Source organism: Ursus arctos, unplaced genomic scaffold, assembly GCF_023065955.2.
Source record: "Ursus arctos isolate Adak ecotype North America unplaced genomic scaffold, UrsArc2.0 scaffold_28, whole genome shotgun sequence".
In the NCBI taxonomy this organism is placed as follows: Eukaryota; Metazoa; Chordata; class Mammalia; order Carnivora; family Ursidae; genus Ursus; species Ursus arctos.
The window spans coordinates 4,277,860-4,301,555 of NW_026622963.1; the positions used below are offsets into that span (position 1 = coordinate 4,277,860).

Here is a 23,696-nt window from a genome sequence, read left to right on the forward strand (position 1 = left end):
TGAGAATGAAAAATCCTTTCTTAGAGTTTAGTCTTAGGGGGAACCATTCAAGATAAATTTTTTTTTCTGTTTTTGGACTTTCTTCCCTTGAAGTCTGTCTTGTTTTTTTTGTCATTGTTCTTATTTAAGTTTCATTTTTTTTAGCATTTGCCTAATAGAAACTTTATTCTTTGTTTTTTTAATCTTTTCTGGCATTTTCTTTTAGGATGCTTTTTGTTTTTTAAATAGTTTTGTTGAGATATAATTCACATACTGTAAAATTAACCCTTTTAAAGTGTACACAATTCATTGGTTTTCATATAATCACAGAGTTGTGCCACCGTCACCACTCTGAATTTTAGAACATTTTCATCACCCCAGAAAGAGACCCTTATCCATCATCAACCATTCCCACCTATCCCCACCCTCTGGAACTAATGATGTAGTTTCTGTCTCTGTGGATTTGCCTGCTCTAGACATGTCATATAAGTGGTGTCATACAGTATGTGACCTTTGTGCCTGACTTTTATTACCTAACATAATGTTTCCAAAGTTCATTCATGTTGTGGCATGTATCAGTACTTCATTCCTTTTTTATGGCAAAATAACATTTTATTGTATGGATCTACAACATGTTTTGATCCATTCATCATTGAGGGACATTCGGGTTGTTTCTCCTTTTTTGAAATTATGAATATTGCTGTTGTGAATGAATATTCATGTACGAGCTTTTGCGTGGATGTATGTTTTTGATTCTTGTCATCATATACCTAGGAGTGGGATTACGGGGTCATATGGTAATTCTGTATTTAACATTTGACGTACTGCCAGATGTTTCCAAAGCCAGTGGCACCATTTTACATTCTCACCAATAACATGTTCCTAGTTCTCCACATCCTTGTCAAGGCTTCTTATTGTATGTCTTTTTGATTATAGCCAACCTAGTAGGTGTGAAGTGGTATCTGATTGTGGCAGGTTTCTGTTTTATAAATAGCAAGACTGTGGCTGGCTTTTTAAAAACTCAGTAAAAAAACGTAACTTATTCTCATTGTTATATTATCACTGTTATATTTGGTCTGCCATCTTTGTTTCTTTTGTCATTTATTTTTCTTTCCTGACCTCTGTGAAATGAATTATGCTTTCTTTCCCTTTCATTTTCTAGTTGTTTGGGAATTTTCCCTTTTATTTCTGTTTTATAAGTAGTTACTATTTGAAATTTACCAAACACCAAATAAATACCAAAATACCAAAATTTAAACCTAAATCTTCGTACTAACATCAATAAAATTTCAGTGTAATCAGTATGTCTTGTTTCTGTTTCCCCCTTCATTAATTTATTCATTGGTTTGTTTTACTAGAAATGTTGTTAATAGCTTATTCCTCAAATTTTCTATTAACAATTAAAGCTTTCATTAGGAGTCATTGATGGAAGAAGCATTTTCCCTCAGTGAATTAGAGTCAAAATCTTAATAGACTGAATAATTATGGTTATGAAAGAATTGCTGTCCAGTGGGGAAATACACGTTCATCTTTATTTCAGATTATTTTGAGAGGACTCTAGTCTGTAAACTCCAAAGCTAAGAAGTAGTCGTTCAACTCAAGGTAGGTGGGGAGGGGATAAGAAAGCCTGATGAATACATTGAAAGTTGAGTTAAAGTTCAACCAATAGAGTGGAGCTGGAGCTCTAACAATATTTAACATGTCAAATTGTAATTGTATCCAGCTAGCAGATTAGGAAATTGAGATTTTCAAATTCACTCAGGATGTGGATTGTTAACTCCCTATTTAGTATGAACAATACGTTATTGTTTAACAGATAGCCTTGATACTGTTTCTTACATTTTTATTTAAAGTTGAAGTTTCTCTAGAATTCATCCTATGGTTATTTTTAGATAAAGTCGATCAGGCCCTGTGTATTTATTGTTTGTGTATTTGTGTGTAATTTGCTTATGTTTGTGTAGATTATGGAGTACTTTTGAAGTCAATTTTAAGACAAGTTTATATTTGTGTGGTGGTTTTTCATATTCTCTCACCTTCCCACCGTAAGATCTAGATTTGCTAAATCAGAATATTTGGAGAAGAATGATAGTTCACTCGGTGTGACTAGAATAAAAACACTAAACCCTGGAGCTTTTTACTACCTCATGAATAGTCTCTGTTAGCCTTTCTAAGTCTGCAGCTTCCTTTTTCCTTTACTTCCCAATCTAGCTTGTCACTTCTAGTTTTACCCCTATTGTGCTTTTAACTTAACCTCTGAAATGTGTTTTAGGTTTATATAAAATGAAATTATAGTTTTTAATGATAGTGTTTTGTTATAGCTCTTTTTGCCTTGCATAGATGAACTTTTCTATATAAACTTAGAGGATAGACACTAATTTTTTTTTGATACCTAAGACATCACCTCACATAATTAAACATTTTACTATTTTGAAAAAGTGATAATTATCTAATTCAGTTCTTCAACTTAGGGTCATTGCAAAGCGTGCTTTTGCTGTATGGCAAACTACAGTTTAGATACTGATTCAATTAAAGGTGATAATTTCCTTTTCCAGTTGATTTTTTGTACCCTAGTTTGTGAGTACATGCATTTGCAAAAATGACTGTGTGTGTATAAGAGAGTGCATTCTTTGCACCTACAGTTGGAGAAAGGATGAGAAAGAGACGGGAATATACCCATTAGAGATACTGAACTGTTGGTACTCCCCTTCCTTCCCCATCAAAGCTAAAAGTGATGGTTAAATATCTGTCTCTGTGCCCCTGAGGAAAGTAACCTTTGCTTCTGGATCTTCTAGATTGTCTGAGTGGGAGAGGGTTCGTTTTACAGGGATGTGAACTTCACGAGCAAGAAGAAAATATTCTCTTACCTATCACAAAACGGGCTCAGGCCAGATTTCAGTGGCAAGTTGTCTCTGGCATTTCCCTGTTTGTTTGTTTGTTTGTGCTTCTCCCACCTTCTTAGGCATCTAGTGTCTCTAGCTCCTCACTGTGGCACTTTTCCGCAGGCCTGCAGATGTACCTCTTATTTAACCCCACAAAACTCTTCCATTTTTCTTCTGATATCTGTAAAATGAAAGAAAGCAATCTGACATATAAAGTGAGTTGGTTGTAAAAGTCAGTATATTAGCCTGACTGCTGAGAATTCCTGAAATTGTCCATCAGTTGTGAGAGCGCGCCATGTCTAAATAAGCTTTCCTTCAGTCTCGGCGCAGATTGCTGTTTCTTTGGTTGAACACAGATGAGGTCGGCTTATGTTCAGGGGCACGTTGTGTGAAAAATCATTACCGGATCTTTAAAAGACTAACATAACATGGTGAGATACTCTCCTTGGGAAGGTATAGAGAACAGACTGAGGTAACTACACTTTCCTTCTCACCCGGGAATTGTGGGCAAACAGAATGTCTGGCATTATTTATGATTATTTGGCACCATGTGGAAAGATACTTTTGAGAAAGAGCTAAACCTAAGAAGTCTACATTGCCTGACCATTGTTCTGGGTCAGCTCCATTGAAGTAATCTTGCTATTCATAATATTTCTACTTTTGAACCTGTAGCCTCCCCACTTTAGGGATGGGAGTCCAGGACAGTAGTAGCCATTTGTACATGTTTGCTTGTTTGTAACTTAGGTGTTTGTCAGAGATTTCCCATTAACTTACCCCTGTTTTTCCTCTAATCAGTGTTCATAGCGGGTAAGCTTAGATTTGGGCTCACTTGCCACTGCCTTCATCTCATGAGCCCTCTTAATCCTTATCAGAAGGAAATTCATTTCTTCCTAGGGGAAGGTAAACATCATAATTTGTAAGATTGAGTTCTCTTAAACAGTATATTTTAGGGGTGCAAATCAGTATTTAACCAAATGCCTAGAATTCCTAGTTTGCCTTTTGTAAGTATAAAATTAGTTATAGGCAAATGTTATTAAGTGCCTAATGTTTACACTAGATAATTATAGTCTTTGGAGCCTCTTGGTTCATGAATTTAGGCTCGTATTCAAATTTTAATATTTTATTCTTATACTTTATTTAAGAAAGAAAGGATAGTGTAGAATGGATTGGAAAATGGCTATTAAACCATATCTAAATGCACTTATTATACAATTAATAGTAATGTATGATGAAAGATAAAGTGACCAACATTTATAAACAAGACACAAAGTTGGCAGTAAATACTTAATGCTTATACTTAGCTAGAGAAAATACACATTTAAGAAAAAAACTTCAGTGCAGTCATTTTGTTTCAGTCTATACTAGGTAAGTAGTGAAACATTATTTAAAATAATTTCCCTTTCTAGTGTAGAGTTATAGTGTAGCCAGAAACTTGTAGATAAGTTTTATACAAGAACTCATATACAAGAAAACTCCTAGAAAATCAACAGTGAGGAACTGTTAGAACTAATTAAGAGTTCAGCGTGAGAGCTAATGAATAGTTAATGTGAAAAAAAAATCAGTAGTCTTTTTACTGCAAATGATAGAAAATCCACCCCAAACTGGCATTAACATAAAAGCTAATCCATTAGTTCATATAACCAAAGAATAAGGGGCTTGATGCTGAGCTCAGTGAACACCAAGATCCTTTTCTTGACCTTCTGCTTCCCCTGCCAGCTTCCACCCCATTGCTTTGTTCCTCATTATGGCAAAATTCCATGAGCAACTCTTCTGTAGTATGTCTCCAATTCCTCACCTTCCATTCACCTGTAAGTCCATTCCAGTCAGCCTTTTTTGCTGCAGTCACTCCACTGAAACCTCCCTTGTCAAGAAGGTCTGTGATGCCAACGCCCATGGTCCCTTCTCAGACCCTGCTTATTTGATCTGTTAGCAGCATTTGACATGGGTTCTGCTGCTTGCAGCATTTTGCCACTTGGTTTCCAAGATACTACCCTCTCTCTTGATTTTCCTTTCATCTCGCCGGGCATTTCTTCTTACACCTCTTTGCTTGTTCCTCTCCTTCTCCCAGAGTCTTTTCTGCCTACACTTCTTTGGTGATTTAATCTAGTCTCAAGCCTTAGTCATTACACATCTATGACCCTAAATTTAGCCAAGACCTATTCATGAGTTCCAGAGTCTCATCTAACCGGTTGCCTATGGAAAATCACCATTCAGATGTCTGTCTCAAACTTAGTATGTTCAGAAGTGAATTTTTGTTCTTTTGTCCCAAACAGATGCTGCCCAGAGTCTTCTCCTTCTTGGTTAAGGGAATCTTCATCCTTCTATTTGCTCAGATTGAAATCTTTAGAGTCATCCTGGATTTTTCTCTTTTATTATGTCCCAGTCTAATTAGTTGGGAAGTCCTCTTGGCTCTACCTTTTAAAAATATCCAGAATTTTACCATTTCTCATTACCTTTGCTGCTACTGCCCTAAACTGAGCCATCATCATCTCTCACCTGGATGATTACATTAATCCCTGCTTCTACTGTTGCCCCCTTTACAATATTCTCAACTTAGAAGCCAGAGTCATACTTTTAAATGTAAACTAATCATATTACTTCTCTGTTTAAGAACTCTTTCGCCTCCCATGTGACTCAGTAAAATCCCAAATCCTTATGATCTAGCCCTCTCTTTGTTACCTGTCTAATACCATCATCTGCTAGTATTCTCGTTGTTAACTGGCTCTAACTACACTGGCTTTCTTGCTGTTGCTCAGAAACACAGTATGCTCTTGTCTTAGAGTCTTGTCATGGTTGTTTTCTTTACCTGGAATGCTGTTCCCGCAGATATTCACATGACTGTCTCCTTCACCTCCCTCAAGTCAAGGTATTACTGTTTTTAATGAGACTTACCCAGACTCCCTATTTAAAATTGTACCTCATTCCTTCCAGTCCCCATTACCCTGCCTTATTATTTCCATAACATTTATCACCTTCTAATATACTTTATTTAATATTATTTATCTTTCTTTGCCTATTAGAATATAAGTGCCATAAGGGCAGAGGTTTTGGTGTCTTGTTCATTGATTATTTCAGGCACCTAGAATAGTATCTTAAAACATATTAGGTGCTCAATAAATATTTGTTGAATGAATGTGTAACAGTCAGATTAGTGTTTTCCATTTCGTGGTTCTGCTTCCTTGATGTTGGTCCCAGTTTTTTAGGCACTTATATGGTTCCTAGCAGTTCCTTTCAGATTCCCACCTACCTGAAAAGAGGAAAAGTCTTTGCCTCAGCATTCCTAGGGAAAGTCCTGAGGTTCATTATGTTTAAACTATTTTAAATACCATGTCCAGCCCTTGATCAATCAACCCTGGCAGGGGAATGTAATGTACTTTTTGGCCTAGACTTTGGTCATACGCTCCATTCTGAGACTGGAAGTAAAGCCACAAACAAAAATGTCCGCTGGGGAATAGAAGCTGCTGAATAATTATACAAGAAATGTCTACTAGCTTATATACCACAGGTTACAAAATGTGATCCTTGGGATGTCAGTGGGTATTCTTTGACCATGACCATGAAGTCTGGAAACTTAAGTTTTGTTACTGTGGCATTTCTCAGGGCTTTAAATATGATCGTGTGCTGTATGAATCTCTAAGTGGAAGATGTTTTATACAACAACTTCCCAAAATTCTTTGAACGTGGAATCCTTTCCCTTTATAGAGAGCATCTTTCCCTTTTCAGAACCCTTTTAGAACATCCCAAAGTGTATTCTTATGGACCACACTATGAGAAATATTGATATGCTTACTAAGAACTAGTTATAAAATTGAAGAAAAAGCTCATGTAACAATAAAAAAAATACAGAAGAATACTCCTCAAATGTACAGGACTTATTTGAAGGAAAAAAATGTTTATAGACTCTGGAAGCTCTTAATATATAGAAAGACACAGTCCTTTGAATGATGTCTATTCTCAGTAATTTATTGTACTTGTAATTAAAAATCCAACTTAATAGGGAGGTGACAGGAAGAGGAAGAGAGCTTTATCAGATGATTCTAAAATTCCTATGTGTTACAGGTTTTTTTGAGTGCAAGGAACGGTAATTACACCTCAGGTTACCTAAGAAAAGTTTAATGGAAGGATATATAGGAGTTAAGACCAGAATCCAAAAGTTAGGATTATGTACTTTCTTTGTCTGGTTACATGCCTTCTTTCCCTCTGTGGCCCCTCTGTATCTCTCTAAGCATCTGTTTTGTTTTCCTCTGGCTACAAAGAACTCTCAGAGACCCTGCATGTTCCACCCTCCAAATCCTGGAAGAAGCTAGTTTGAATTTATTTTAGTTAATATGTTGAGAATGGATGGATTCCTTCAAGCCCAGTCGTTTGGTGAGTTGCCCAGAAGTCAGTAGGTAGGCTACCCCTAGAAAAATTGTGCTCCCTGGTCCTATCAATGTTCAGTGCAGAAAACAGCCTAGAACTGCTTCCCTGGTGGGATATGTTAGTTGGGAAGATTCAGCTAGAGGGGGAGGTTGGATGTGGTGTAGGTACCATGACTAAAATGTCCAGTATAATCGAGAAGGAAAAATAAGAATAGAGGAATTCTGACAAAGAGCTGCACACCATACCACATATGGCATATACTGTCTTTATATGTGGCAAACACACAGTAATTCAAACTGTGGAGCTGGTGCCTGAATAAGCAGTTAATGAGGTAGAAATATAATTTAAAAATAACATGGAAGTGAAATTTCTAATTAGTAGCATGAATTTGATATTAAATTGTTCAGGAGTTCCTAATTAACCATTAAAAAGTAAGATTCCTACCTTGCAACTTACCAGAATAATGTCGAAATGGCTTAAAGATTTAAATGCTTAGAAATGCAAACTAAAACAGTGTTAGAGGGAAATATAGGTTGCATTTAAATAAATGCATTAAAGTATATAAATAATACTTAAATAATATTGGGGTAAAGAAAGAATTTTCCCTAAGAAAAGAAAACATGATTTCATAGTGAAGACTCAAAGAACCAAAAACCAAAACAAAACAAAAAACCGCCAAAACTTTATTACATTAAATGGCACAATAAGTAAACCAAGGGAAACTGTTTACAATATCTGACCATATTACATATCCGAAAGGCTGTTGAAAATCACTTGTGTGTGGGTGTCCTACCCAGCCATCAGACGGTGTTACTCTAGTTCATACTTTCCCACTCTGCTAGGTGACCATTTCATTCTTACTCTTTCACAAACAACAGTTCTTCCACTCTCTTTGCTGATACATTTCGTTTTTATTTCTCCTTCCCTGAGAAGATGGGACCAATCAGAAGTTAACTTTTATAAGTTCCCACCATCATAAGTACCTTATACCCATCTACCCGCATCTCTGCCCATATGTTATATATGTTTTTTTTCTGCCCATATGTTAATATACGTTTTTTTCTAGCACCCTGGATGAAGTCTCTGGGCTCAGGCCAATCCTTAATGCTTTGTGCATCATCAGCTTTTTGCCTCTTTACTAGATCATTCCCATTAATGTACAACATTAAGCTAACGTTCCCATCTTAAAACAAACTACTTTTCTCCTAATTTCCTTCCAGCTATACCCCCGTTTTCTTTTCCTTTGTCACAGAATTCTTGCCAGGGGTGTCTCAATTTACTGTCTCCTATTTCTTTTCTCCCTTTCTTTCATGTTTCCAAGTAGGTTTGTACCTACCCCATGCCAAAGAAACTGCTCTTATCTAGGTCATCAGTGACTGTAATGTCACTAAAAGCAATGGTCGTTTCTCAGTTTTGAAGCATCAAGAGAAAAAAATGAAAAGATGACTAACGCAGCAGAGTAGTGTGATTCACAACACAAGGAAAGCCAGTAAAGGTATGAAAAGTAGTCATAAAGTAGAGAATAGCCAACGAAAGGCAAATTTAAAACAATAAGATGTTTTTAACCTACTGCCTAGTGTTGCCAAGGAAATCTAGAACTCTCATATACCACTTATTTATGCAGGTGAACGTTTCTGGAAGAAATTTGGCACCTTGTACAAAAGCTTTAAGAACGTGTCTGTTTTGACCCCACCCATTCATTTTCTAAGAGGATGTCCTAAGGAAATGAAGATCATACTGATACATACACACACACACACACACCCAGAGAGGGAGGAAAGGCATTGATTGTGGAAGGAAAAAATTAAAAATAATATAAATGTCCAGCAATAAGAGATTAGTTACATTATGGCACATCTCTATAATAGAATACCATGTAACCCCGTAAAATAATGACAAAGATAATGTTTATTGACGTGGAAAGATTTTGTTACACATTTTTAAGTGAAAAGTGTTTTCATTGCAGTTTCCCACACTCTTGGGTGTATGTATGCGCGTACGTGTTATATATATGGGAAAATGCCTGGAAAAGTGTATACAACAGTTTTTTAGCTGCTGTTGTGAACTAGTAGACTTTTAGATTTTTCTCCCTAACTTGGAATGGTTGTATTGTCAATAACAAAAACCAAAAAGAAGAAAATGAAAAGAAATTTTTGCAAAAGAAAGAGAAAACTAGCTTCTTAATTATAGTCTGTTTCCGTTTCTGTTTTTGCATTTAAACATTGATCATCAGACTTGGTTCATAGCCGGCTGGCTTGATTTGACCCAGTACTGTTTCTTAACCCACTGGACTTAAAATAGCCTGATGACCTGCCAACCATGAGCGAGTAGATGGGCCAGATAAAATATTTACCATACTGTTAGCTTTAAAGTTGCCCAGGAGTCTATAGGCTCATTTGATTAAGGCTATCAGGAAACTAGCTACTAACTCAGTAAACCATCAAAAAAAAATTGAAAGACAAAATAAATAGGAGTTAAACTCCAGAGGAGAAAGACCATGAAAAGCACAGGCAAGCATACTGAATATGAGTTTATTAGGAACCTGCAGTTAGGGTATGATAAAATGAAATCAAAGGGTTTTATGAAACTGAAGTCTGATAGTATTGCATGTTACAATTGTTTCCTGTTTCTTAGTGTTGGTAATTTTCGTTCTGTGTGAGTTGAAACATTCTTGTGTAACTTTTGTTGTACCCCAAAGAACTTTAGCCAGATTTTATTGTAAAATATTTGCCATCCTGAAAATTCTTGAACTCTAGCAGTAGAACATCACAGCTCTATATTTAATGTGTGTGTGATACTACATTGGTTTTTGTACAAGATATATAAAACAAAAGTTATTGTAAGAGCAATACATAATGAGATCTGAAGAATTTTTAAAAGTAAAGCTACAAAGAAACTGTCTCTTTTGGTCTTTCAATAGTGCATACACACACACACACAATTTTGCTTATGCTGTACATTTCAAGTTTATATCTTGCCTTTTTTTCTTAATATTTTATGATTGTGTTGTCATGTCATTAAATATTGTTAAAGAAACCTCCCATTTTAAAGATAAAATAGTTCATCCAGGCACTCTTAGTTTGTTGATGATTCGGTGTATATGCCTTTATTGGAGGAAATAAATTTTCTGCAACATTCTGTCTTAATGGTAGTTAGCAGCTTAATGGCTGAAAATATATCGTTCCAGCTCTGTTTTCAAAAATTACATAGTTGTCCAGGTTTTCGTTTGTTTGAAAAAACATTAAAGATTTTAAGGCTGACATTTGTAGATAGGTACTTCAGTTTCACTTTCCCCAAGACAGCAAGAAATATTCTATAACAGAAAGATGACTATTTTTAGCTTTTCTTTCTGCTGGTGAGGTGGAATAGTGAATATTTTTAGAGCAGTTGAAAGTACAGCCACTTAGATTAGCTCAGTGTTTCTATCATCAGAATCTCAATAACCTTGTTTATTTTATGTATCTAGGTTTTACCTTCCAGTGTTTTGAGTTTATGTAAATTGCAACATGATTCCTCTTTCTCTTTTTAGTCTAGTTCATCTCTCTCTGGAACAATATGTAAAAAAAAAAAAAAAAAAAAAAAAAAAAAAAAAACCAATGAAATTTTAAAACCTTAACTTTCTCTCTGCACATTTTGTGTATTTTGAATTACAGTTTTATCCCGGTTATTGTGGACAGTGCTTTTCTTTCTTACAGATGGAATGTTAGTAATTATAAGTTACTGGGAGAAGGTTGTTGAAAATCTCCTATGAGTACAGTAAGCCCTTAATATTCATAAGAGATATTTCCCCATAACCTTTGTAAGTATCCTTAGTTATGAACAGCACTAGAACATTTCATCTTTTCTCTAAATTGGAGCATAAAGTAAGTGAAAATCTGAATGACTTGTTTTACCTTCAGTGACTACAAGTGTATAGCAATTCGGTCACATTGAGAGGCTGAGGCACTACCTGAAAGACACAAATCCTTCAACCCCCAAACAGCCAGCAGTCAAACTCTGGTCTTAGCAAAATTTCAAAAGTTTCAAATTACTATACATTCTAGAACTTTAGAGACCTTCAAGATTGGTTCCAGTGATTCAAAAAGTACGGTAATTAATGCAAAACCCTGAGACATTAATATAATTTCCTGTTGCAGATATGAAAACAATTGAAGATCTCATATTTAAATGTTACAATCAATAACTTACACCATTCACACCTGAACCCATTGCACTCTGGCTTTTGCTCCTCCCATTCCATGGAAACACATCCAGCGGAGTTCACCTATGACTTCCTGGTTGTTAAATCCAGTTCTCAACTCTTGTTTTACCTGACCTCTGAGCATTTAACACTGCCCCCATTTGCTTTGAAATTCTCTTCCTTTGGTATCAAGGACACCATTTCCTCCAGCTTTTCTTTCTGAATTTCTGGCTATTCCTTCCTTTTTTAAAAAAAATATTTATGTATTTGAGAGAAAGAGAGTAAGTGAGAGAGAAAGAGCACAAGCTAGGGGGGAGAGGCAGAGGGAGAAGCAGACTCCCCATGGAGCAGGGAGCCCGATGTGGGGTTCCATCCCAGGACCCTGGGACCATGACCTGAGCTGAATGCAGATGTTTAACTGACTGAGCCACCCAGGCAGCCCTGGCTATTTCTTACTTGATTTGCGCCTTTAATGTTGGTAGTTCCTCAGGGTTTTTTTGATTCATCTCCCTCCTCCTCTGCTTTTCCCTCCCTCCTTTTGCTTTAGACACTGTTTTTTTTTTCTTTAAACAGCTTTATTGAAATAACCTTGGCATATCGTAAGTTGCACATATTTAAAATGTACAGTTTAATACATTTGTCCTATGAAATCATCACCATTATCAAAATAATGAATATAACCATCACTCCCCACAGTTTCCTCATCCCATTAGTAATCCTTCCCTGCTACCTCTTGTGTTCTCACTGAGCCCCTAGATTGGATGTGCTTTCTCTCACATATGAAAGTTGCATCTATAGATTAATTTGCATTTCTTAAAATTTTATATAATGGAATTGTGGGTTATATACTTGGGAGGGGTCGATCTTCTTTTACTCAGGATTATAAGTAAGACTTATCTGTGGTATTGTGTGTGATTAGTTTATTCCGTTTTATTGCTGGGTAGTATTTGATTATATAGATGGAACACCAGTCATTCACCTGTTAACGGACATTTGGGGTGTTCCCAGTTGTGGATTGTTGAAAACAAACCTGCTATGAAAATTGAGGCCCAAACCTTTGTGTGGTTATATGCTTGTATTTTTCTTGGGTAGATTGCTGAGGAATGGAATAAATGGGTCATATGATAGATGTAGGTTTAACTTTTTAAGCAGTTGCCAAGCTGATTTTGAAAGTGTTCCCACCAGCAGTGTATGAGCTCCCCAGTTGCTCTCCATCTTTGCCAACACTTGGTGTTGTCATCTTAAAAATTTTAGACATTCTGCTAGGTGTATATCTCATTGTGGTTTTAATTTGCATTTTCCAGGCTAAAGATGTTGAGCATCTTTTCATGTGTCTGTTGGCCTTTTGTATATATTCTTTAGAAAGGTATCCACATCTTTGCCCATTTTAAAAATTGAGTAGTTTTTTGGTGTTGAGTTGTAGGAATTCTTCATGTATTCTGGAAATTGAACCTTATCAGGTATATGATTACTAATATTTTCTCCTGTTCTGTGTGTTGTCTTTTCATTCTTTTTATGTCCTTTGATGTACATTTTTAATTTTATTGAAGTCCAGAATATACCTTTTTTTTTTTTTGCCTCTGCTTTTACATCCTATTTAAAGAAACCATTGCAAAATCCAAGGTCGTGAAGATTGTTTCCTTCTACAATTTTTACTTTTTAGCTTGTAAATTTAGTCTTTGATCCATTTTGAGTTAATTTTTGTATATGATGTAAGGTAGGGGTCTAACATCATTCTTTTGCCTATGGATAACCAGTTTTCCTACCATTTGTTGAAGAGACTCTTTTTTCCCCATTGAATAGTCTTAGCATGCTTGTCGAAAATCAGTTGACCATAGATGTGAGGGTTTTTTTCTGGGCTCTCAGTTGTATTCAATTACTCTATATGTCTCTCCTTGCAAATTTTTGTGGAGAACTGGTTGTTTTGAGTATCTTAATACACTAACTCTGGAAATCAGATTCTCCCTCTCTTCAGTGATTGCTTTTGTTACTTGTGTGGTGCAGCTGTCTGTTTTGTATAGTGACTTTTCCACACTATTTCTGCAAAGTCTATATTCCTTGTTGGGTATGGTTTGTGAATTTTCTGTTCCATTGTGTCTTCAGTCAGCCTGTGATCTGACAGAGATTTTTTTTTTTTTTAAGATTTTATTTATTTATTTGACAGAGATAGAGACAGCCAGCGAGAGAGGGAACACAGGCAGGGGGAGTGGGAGAGGAAGAAGCAGGCTCATAGTGGAGAAGCCTGATGTGGGGCTCGATCCCATAATGCCAGGATCACGCCCTGAGCCAAAGGCAGACGCTTAACCGCTATGCCACCCAGGCGCCCCTGACAGAGATTTTTCCAGATGTCTGGATCTAAAAAAAACAAGTGTGTACCTCTCTTTAAATCTTATGCTAGATGCTGTCAGGGAAGATGCTGAAGCTAGAGCAGGTCTTGAAACAAAGGGAAACCTCTGCTCTGGTCCCTTAGGGAACCACCAGACCACACAAAACATAAAACCCCAAATTTTTGGAGGACTAGGTTCTTACTGTCCATATTAGCCTCATCAGCCTCTCTAGGAACTCAGGCCATAGTCTCCACAGCCATAGTGGGGCTCAGAAATGGTGGGGGATAGTTGCTAGATCACTCACATAGCTTTTTAAACAAATTTTAGCAGGCTTGTCTTACCAAACAACTCCCCTGGTTGTTGTAAGTGTCTGATCAGGTTTCAGAGTTCTGAAATCATTGATTCTGATAGACTTTTCCCCAGCTCAGTGGTCGTTTTAGAGGAGGGACTAACCTCTGGAGCTTCCTCTGTGATGTCACTTATGACCTGTTTTGAATTAATGTTTGCACATGGTATACTATATGATTTGAAACTCCTTTTTTTCCTTCTGCATACATGGGCGTCCAGTTGTTCCAGCATCATTCATTGAAAAGACTATTCATTTTCAACTAAATTGCCTTTGCACCTTTGTCAGAAATTAGTTGTTCATATATATACGTGGGTATATTTTGAGACTGTTTTGTTCTATAGATTATTTTTATACTGTCTTGACACCAACATCACACTGTCTTAATTACTGTACTTTTATAATGTCTTGAAATCAACTACTGTTAGCCCTTCAATTTTGTCTTTTTTATTTTTAAGATTTAATTTATTTGAAAGAGAGAGAGACAACAAGAGAGGGAACACAAGCCAAGGAGTGGGGAGGGGAGAAGCAGGCCTCCCACTGAGCAGGGAGCCTGATATGGGGCTCGATCCCAGGACCTTGGGATCATGACCTGAGTCGAAGGCAGACGCTTAACAACAGCTACCCAGGGACCCCATCCTTTTTAATATAAAGTTAGATTCGATTTGCTAAATTTATGCTAAGAATGTTTGTGTTTATGCTTATATGAGGTAATGGTCAATAATTTTCTTGTAATGTCTTTGTCTTGTTTTGGTACTGGAGTAATACTGACCTCATAGAATGAGTTGAGATATATTCCCTCCTTTTTAATTTTTTGAAGGAGAGTTTGTTTAGAACTTGTATTACTTCTTTTTTAAATGTTTGATAGAACTATTCAGGTTTTTGAAGCAATTTATATAGAACTGGTATTTTTTTTCTTCAATATTTGGTAGATTTCCCTGAGAAAACATCTGGGCCTAGAGTTTTCTTTGAGGAAAGATACTTAACTACAAATTCAATTTCTTTCCTAGATATAGGGCTATTCATGTTATCTATTTCTTCTTGAGTGCACTTTGGTTGTTTCTGTTTTTCAAGACATTTGGTTTTTCTGAGTTGTCAGAGTTTTTGTTATAAAGGTGTTTGTAATAGTTTCATATGTTTTTAATATATGTAGGATCAGTAGTGATGTCACCTCTTACTCCTGATATTGGTCATTTTTGTCCACTCTTCTTATTATTATTAGTTTGGCTAGAGGCATATCAGTTTTACCGATCTTCAGAAAGAAACAACCTTTGGTATTGCTGATTTTGCTGTCTCTCTCTCTCTCTCTCTCTCTCTCTCTTTCTTTTAGTTTCAGAGTGTTTTATTATATGAGTATTTATTCATTCTCTTATTGATTGATACTTGGCATAAGAATAATCTTAATGGGAACTATGTAACTATGTGATGAAAATGACAAAACCTTGAGGATATGAATAAGTGGACACAGGTACAGTACTCCAGGATGGCAAAATTAAAGATGTCAAGCTATAAAGATGTCAGCTGTCAAAATAATTTGTAGGTTTATTGTAATTCTACTCAAAATACCATTAGGTCTTAAAAATCATAACAAGACTATACAGAAGTTCATTAGGTGAATAAATATTTAAGTTGATGTTAAAGTTCTGAAAAAAGAATGGGTGGAGAGAAGCCTAACTATAAGATATTAAAACACAATGAATCTATAACAATTGAGAAATAGAGTGTCAGCACCAGGATAAAAAAGACCAATGGGAAAATAGCCCGGAAATGGAGCATGTTGGATATAAGGATTTAATGTATGATAAAGGAAACACATCCATAGGGAAGGGAAGGATTATTTAACATATGGTGTTAGTATAATGGTAAGCAGTTTGGAGTAACAGAAATTTAGATTTTTAAAAATATCACATACTAAAATAAGTTCCAGATGGATTAATAATTACATAGAAACAACAAGCCAAAAAATTGAATTGTGTATTGATTGAACCTAAGAAGAGGAACAAATTAGAATTTGCAAAGGACATGGTTGACAGATTAGATTACATAGAAGTTTAACTTATATATCATCCAAAAATGTAGCCAAATGAAAAAAATATAGCAGACTGTGGGAAATAATTTGCAGCAAATTTCCAAAGGTTAATGTTCTCATATATGAAACCCCTATGCAAATACAAAAATGGGTGCAGGACAAGATTGGACAATTAACTAAACAGGAAACGAAACAAAAACAGGGAAAAACTCTTTAAGGCAAATTAAACTACTAAGGAGTTACCATGATCCACCCATTAAATTAGCACAACTCCCATGCAGGCCAGAGTAGGGTGCAATTAGTAGATGCATAAATTGCTGGTGGTCTTATATATAATGTTACAACCATTTGAAAATCACTTCCACAGTGTGTCAAGATTCATAAAAATCCCCATACTTTTTGACCCAGAAATGCCACATCTGGGAATTGATCCAAAGAAAGTAATAACTAAGCCCCCCCTTCAAAAAACACACATGAGCCCAAAGATGTTCACAGAGTTGTTTCAAGTAGTGAAAAATTAAAAACAACCTAAGTAGCTAATCAAGGGAGTAATCAAAATTTTCATTATACCCCATAGATAAAATACAATGCAATGATTAAAATATAGTAATAGAGATTATAATTGAAAAATGTGATAAGGGTGATTTCTTTAAAGTGAATTTTCAAATTGTCTATACAAGTTGGTATAAAAACGACTAAAAGGAAATATGTAAAAATGATAAACAGTTATGATGAAGGGATAGTGGGTTGTTCTTTTCCTATTTTCTATGATCCAGTATAATGCTAAGCTGCATGGAGAGAAGTATGCCACCCAGATCAGAGGAGCTAATGGACCCGTATTATGAGAAGAACATGGACTTTGGTGGAGATGTTTAGATCTGAGTTCCAATTCTGCTTCTACTTAACCTAGTAGGAGGCCTTGACAGTGAACATACGACTTTGAACATCAATTTCTAAATATGAAAAAGGAGCAGATGCCTTTTCTTCATTGCTGTATCGATTAACAATAGTAGATGGTAGTTGTTGATAAAAATGCTCTTCCAGTCACATCACATCTGGACTAATAAATCGGTTTATAATCAACCATAAATCTCAGTGGCAAACAAGTAAGGTTTATGTCTGGCTTATGTTACTTCCTAGCTGCAGATTGGCTGTGGCTGTGCTTTATGTTCTTTTCACTCTAGAATCAGGGTAGACTAGAACAAAAGATGGTGAAACCAAAGGGGAACTCATAAAGGTCTGCCTAGAAGTGGTATACTTCCACTCACCTTTCACTGGCCAAAGCTAATGTCAGCGGCACTGGAATAATCTTCCCATAAGGATGAGCCAGCAGAGAGAGGGGCAGCAGATATTTAGAATAAATATGTGTACTGTGACAGAGTTCTTGCTGTTACTTTAAGGGTGTGACAACCTGGAATATGTCCGGAGGATCAGGATGGTGAGTAATTCTGCAGTCGCCCCCGAAATACAGTAAGAAGAGTTGAGAAAGAGGGTCTCGTTAATGCTGTCTAAAATACTTGAAGAATGGCTGTCACTGGATATGGTGTATGACACGGATGGGTAGAAATTACAGCATTATGTATTTTGACTCAGTATAAGGGCGAAAGGAGGAAAGCGGATAGAAAAGGAAATTGTTGGTTGTTTTAAATATCTTATCTCATTTTTATTCCTCAAAATAACTCTATGAAGTTGTGTATGTGTGTGTATATGTTTAAATATTGGAGGAGAAAACAGTCACAGATACAAACAGTATCTATGGTCATATGGCAAGTAAATGGCAAATCCATTTTGGAATCTAGGTCTATGTGACCTCATCTCTTTCCACTAAATTTTGCTACTTTCTATAGGGCTACATGCTTTCTTACAATTAAACTGTTAATATCAGCCATCTTCTGCCTGACAAGGTAATGGCCACTCTTTTCCTACCTCTAAATGGTTTCAAACAAAGTGTGAGGAAAGGTTGAAAGGAAGGTTGAGCTCTAGATTGGTGTTCTGCAAACTTATGTGATCATATGCACCTCTCAGTAAAATAATTTCGTGTGTGTGTGTGTATGTCATATCTATTAAGCTATTACACTAATATTCTATATGTGATAAAGCAAAAAGTAGAAGTTAAAGATTTTACATAAAATTTTAGATATTTTTATAAATTATATTTAAGATTTCATGTAAAATCTCAACCTTTTAAAACTTCTATTTACAGGTAGGTAGGTACTTTTTCTTGTATCCCTATGGATTGTCTTGTATACCTTCTGAGATGCATACCGTCAACATTGGAAGTTGTTTTGGATGATATGTTGGACTCCTTTTTCATTATGAGGATTCTGTGATTCTTTTTGGCCTGAGTTTTTCTGAAAGGGGTAGTAACAGCTTAATTGCCTTTCAGAAAAGTTTTTAAGATAGTCTGTTACCTAAGACAAAACTTTAAGTTCTTCACTGGCATTCATTGTGAAAATTAAGCCTGTAAACCACATAGATGAAAGGTGCTTTTCCAGGTAAATTGTAATAACTTCATGAGCATTACAATCTAAAAAGAGTTTGTAAATAGAGGTTATTACTAAGTAATAAAACTTATTTCTGTGTGTGGCACAAGCAACTGCCTCTTTATTTTTGTCATGTCTTCTTTATCTAAATCTGCATGTGTGTGTCCAAAACTTACTGTACTCATATATTCTAAAATGGATCTGAAATTTTGCCTAAAGAGAAATATGAATTTTTGTACTTGGGAAATTATTTTAGCACTGTTTTAGAATGGAGCCAAAAATCTAAATTAGGCTAAGCCTACTGGATTAAAAATCTTCGTGGAGAGATATCCTATAAGAAGCAAAGGAGTTACTTGTATTGTTTGACGGGGGAAACGATCTGCTTTTCTGCATTCTGGTCCTTGGTTATCAGCCATTTGCCAGGTTGATACCTCACAATTAAGATCACTTTCTGGTTGGTAACTCTTTCTTGGGGATAGATTCTTTAAGAAAAAGCCTTCCCAGTTCACAGAAAGCAGAAATGCAAATCTGGCCTTTAAAAGATGCTTCTATATTGAGACGAAATTATAGATCAGCAGTGATCTTTTCCATTTTTTTCTCATCGTGATACATTTGTACAGATTTTTCAGCATGGCATACTGCAATTTCGTGGTAATTGTAGAGGAAGTGTTGCTTACAAGTCAGATCAGACCCCATTTAAACAAGAGATGGCCAAATTCACCTACTTCTCTGCATGGGTTTAAGTGGTCCACAGGCCAGGATTTCCTTGCTAGTAACTTTTAGTGATCCTTTTGTTCTAGAAAATTACCCTTGAGAAGTATAGTTTAAATAGTTTGGTATTTTTAAATTGTCATATTCTTTTATTCTTCAGCAATCATTCATTGCTTCTTTGTGCCAAGCACTGAGGAAACATTAGTGCTGTTTTTTAAAATATGTGTGTAACTGGTATAAGCCAATAGAATTACTGTTGCTCACAGCAGCATACTGTAAGGAATCCCTGCTCTTACACAGACCTGTCCTTGCTTGCCTGCTGTCTTACCCTTTTCTCTTTCCCTGCTTCCTTCCCCTCCCTCCCTTCCCCTCTTCATCCCCTTCCTTCCCCTCTTTTTATAACTGTTTCCTTCTCTGAGATAGTGACTACGCAAATTTTGAAATCAGATCATCTAAGTTTAGGAGAAAGTGTCTGTGATATTTACTGTATAACACTTGCATGGTATAGTTAGGCAGGAGGTTATAAAATTCATATTTTGCGTTAAAGACCAAATGTCACCTCACCTGTGCAGATCTCCAGATGTGTATGTTTGTTACTTAGCTCAAAACCATGTATCTTTAAATGGGTTTATCTTTTCCTATTTTAAATAAAATTAATATAAGCATGTTTTTGTATGTGTGCTTTTTTTAGATGCACACATTTATATGATTAGATAATTTTCAATTAGTGTTTCTTTGATTATGTATTTTCTGAATTTGAATCCTGATACAGCTTTTGGAATTAGCCATTTTGGTGCCTCTTTGTTATATTACAACTGGTGCATTTCTTACTTTTCAGTGCTTTAATTGCCTTGTTATCTAAACTCTAGAATGCATTCCAGTTAATTAAAGTCATGTGAATGATTGGGCTTGCTTTTGTTTTTTTCTGGCTGTTATGTTCTCTATTGATGAATTTGAAGGTAATTAAAAGTATAATTCTTTTCTTCTTTAGCATCAGACAACAGTCAGCGCTTTCGAGAAACCTGTTTTGCATTTGCATTGACACCACAACAAGTGCAGCAAATCAGTAGTTCCATGTAAGTTCTCTTCAAGTGTAACTTGCAGTTTGGCCTTCGAAACCAGTAATGTCCATAATAAGTGATTTTTAAAAACAGTGTATTGGGTGAGTATTAGTGTCATGCAAATATTAGTATTGAAAATACTATTATAGTGTTAGTTATCTGAAGAACAGTTATATCTCTGATAATTTGAAGAACTTTTGGTGTAATAGTATCTTTGAGTCAGCTTTCATGTGCATATTTTAAAAATAATTGTGGTTCTTACCCCTCTTTTCTAGGGATATTTCTGGGACCAAATGTGACTTCACAGTGCAGGTCCAGTTAAGGTATAGTGTTGCCTACAGTAAATATATCCAATGTTTAAAAGTTAATATTGTTTAAAGATTTTTTTAAATTATGTAATTTTCAGTAATTATATTGAAAGTATTAGGTTTAGATGTTTGGGTGAGAGAAGGCCTTCTGTTGTGAAATATCCTAATTTTTTCCATTTTAGATTTTAATATAGCAAGTCATATACCAGATACCTACCTTTCTCTGTTTTAGTTGCCCTTAGTTGGTTGGGAAGCTCCAGCTAATGATATGTTTAAATGATATGATAGTGTGAGCTCGTCAGAACTACTCCCTTTATGAAAGTGCAAAAGCCTCATCTGTATGGATGACAAACTTCTGTAAATAAGGAAGTAGTACTTAGGTTAAGTGTACAGTGTCTCACAGACTAACAAAAACCAAAACAGTCTAATTTGCTTTATCCTGTATTGTAAATCATTAATTTAAAAACGCTATTCTAGATTTCAAGAGACATCTCTTGATAGTTTTGCAAAGACGAATGGAAAATTTTCCAGCATGGATTCACAGTTTCCCCTTGTTCAGTTTCTTTTCTTAGCTCATTTTTTTCTAAGGATAGCCAAGAATTTTTTGATGTTAATATGTCTCTCCGTCTTATGTAAACCATCTTACGGTACTCTTTATTCTTTGACTATGCCTGTAGGAACCTAACTGCTCCACACTAGTCTTGTCACAATAGGGATGGAAGAGGAAGTACAAGACTTGTTTTTCTGTATAAGCTGTTTTCCCTAAAGTGGGAAGGATAAGTCAGATAACCACAGTCTCAATAATTGGATCTGAAGTTGTGTATACAAATTATAAATACATTAGGAGGTCAGAAAAGAGAATAAAACACCTTCTCAGTGCTTCAGGGAATGATGTGGAAAACTCTGATCTTGGCTTAAAAATAGAGTGATGAAAGCAGTGAGAAGGCAGAGGAGAGGTTGAAGCCTTGATTTTATTATTTTTTAAAAATTTTATTTATTTATTTTTAAGGATTTTTAAAATTTATTTATTTGAGAGAGAAACTGAGACAGAGCAGAGCAGGGGGGAGAGGCAGAGAGAGTAGAAGAAGCAGATTCCCCGCTGAGCAGGGAGCCTGATGCAGGGCTCCATCCCAGGACCCTGAGATTAAGACCTGAGCTGAAGGCAAACGCTTAACCAGCTGAGCCACCCAGGTGCCCCTGAAGTCTTGATTTTAGAGGGCACTGACAAAGATGTTCCTATGTAAAAGGTACTTTATCCTCTGTCAGGGGCAGAACATGATAATGACTGAATAAATTAAAGGACTAAAGTATGATGCTTTCATAATTACATATTGCTATAATTTTGCTTACTTCTGCATCAGCAGTTTTATTTTGTTCATACTGATATGTGACATTATCATTTGAAACAGTGTTTTTTAAACTGTTGCTTGGAGCCACCCTTAGGGATCTGTGCTAGGTTGTCTCCCCTGCGCCCCCCCCCCCCAACCCAAGTAGGACTGCTTTGATCTGTTTTGCATATTTGACTTCTGGGCTAGTTTTCATTTGAAAAAAGAGTCCCAAGACTAAAATAAAGTTTGAAAACCATAGTTCTAGAACAAAAGAGTAGTTCCTGTCCTGAATATTTTATATTAATATACATGCATTCTGTAATGCAGCAACAGGTATGGCTCACATTCCAAAGGAATGTTTTCTTTTTAAGATAGGTAAACAGAGATTCTGAGGGAATCTCGGTGGTTAAAAATGGTTTAGCCATTTTCAATTCAAATTCATCTCCAGAACTTGATGAAAATCAAGAACCGTTTTGTATTACATTTGGTAATTATTAGGTGGTTCTTTGTGTTTTGATAAAATGGTTATTTTTTTATAACCCCTTTACCCTCGTTAACTAGGTCTACAATCCTCGTGAGCTGGGAGTGTATACCTATTATCCTAATTAATAAATTGCATCTAAAGCATGAAAATAATTTGGTCAGGATTAAGGTTAGTGTCTTCTCTATTAGATTCTTAGTCTGTTCTCATTTATGTACCTGTTTCCCCTCCCCACCACCATGAACTCCTTCACAGCAACTTTCTGCTATTCCTCTTTTTTCTTCTTTTTCCTTGGTTTGTTAGGGTGGCTTAGATTTTCACCTTTTACTTAAATGACTAGGAGTCAGCTTGTCATATAAATCATTCTTTTCTGTAGCTTCAGGCAGCCAGAGTCCGTGTTTCAAATTTATCACGCATGGGAATAATTTATTAAAAACTTTGCAGCATCCTCTTACTGTTGCAGTATGAAGGATTGTCTTATAATAGGTTTTGCCGGGGTTAGAGATGATCCTATGAGCTTTGACATCTGTGTATTTTCATCTGTGTTGCTACGTATATTTCAAGAAAATCTTTGTAGATCAGTAATTCTTAACTGTTTTATGGGATCCTTACCCTTTGAGAATCTGATGGAAGCTACAGATTGTTCCCCATACAGATATGTATATTATGTACATAGAAAATTGTCCAACTTGTGGATCCTCCCACACACAGAATCCATAGCCGTCAGGTCAAGACCCTACACCGTATATGTTGAGGGAAGATGTCTGTGTGTGATGAATATTTCACAGAATTCAGATAGGGTTCTTCTTAACATATAACTCAAAGATGCTGTGAATGTTCTATAAAGGTGGGATGAGCCGGGATGCCTGGGTGGCTCAGGTCCGTTAAGCCCCTGCCTTGGCTCAGGTCATGATCCCGGGGTCCTGGGAACAGGTCCCGCATCGGGCTTCTTGCTCAGCGGGGAGCCTGCTTCTCCCTCTGGCTGGCGCTCCTCCTGCTTGTTTTATCTCTCTCTTATAAATAAATAAAATCTTAAAAAAAAAAAAAAAAAGGTGGGATGAGCCTCAGCTGTATATTGGGAATAAGGAAGTTATTAAGATGTCTTGAATAGCAAATTAATAATTTATTTCTTTATGTAAGCGTGAGTGAGAACTTACAAATTATGTAGCTGTCCATAGTTTTCCTAAAAGATTATGCATTTAATTTAGAAATAAATGTTTTC

The 23,696-nt window shown here is 35.9% G+C and overlaps 1 protein-coding gene across 1 annotated transcript in view; it reads left to right on the plus strand.

Annotated features, from left to right (window-relative positions):
* The window catches only part of PIAS1 (protein inhibitor of activated STAT 1), a 117,926-nt gene that overhangs the window by 52,294 nt on the left and 41,936 nt on the right, over window positions 1–23,696 (plus strand). Inside the window, exons 3-4 of the mRNA XM_026478386.4 lie at window positions 20,288–20,372; window positions 20,633–20,680. Of these exons, the coding sequence (XP_026334171.1) occupies window positions 20,288–20,372; window positions 20,633–20,680 (133 nt within the window). The remainder of the gene's footprint in view (window positions 1–20,287; window positions 20,373–20,632; window positions 20,681–23,696) is intronic.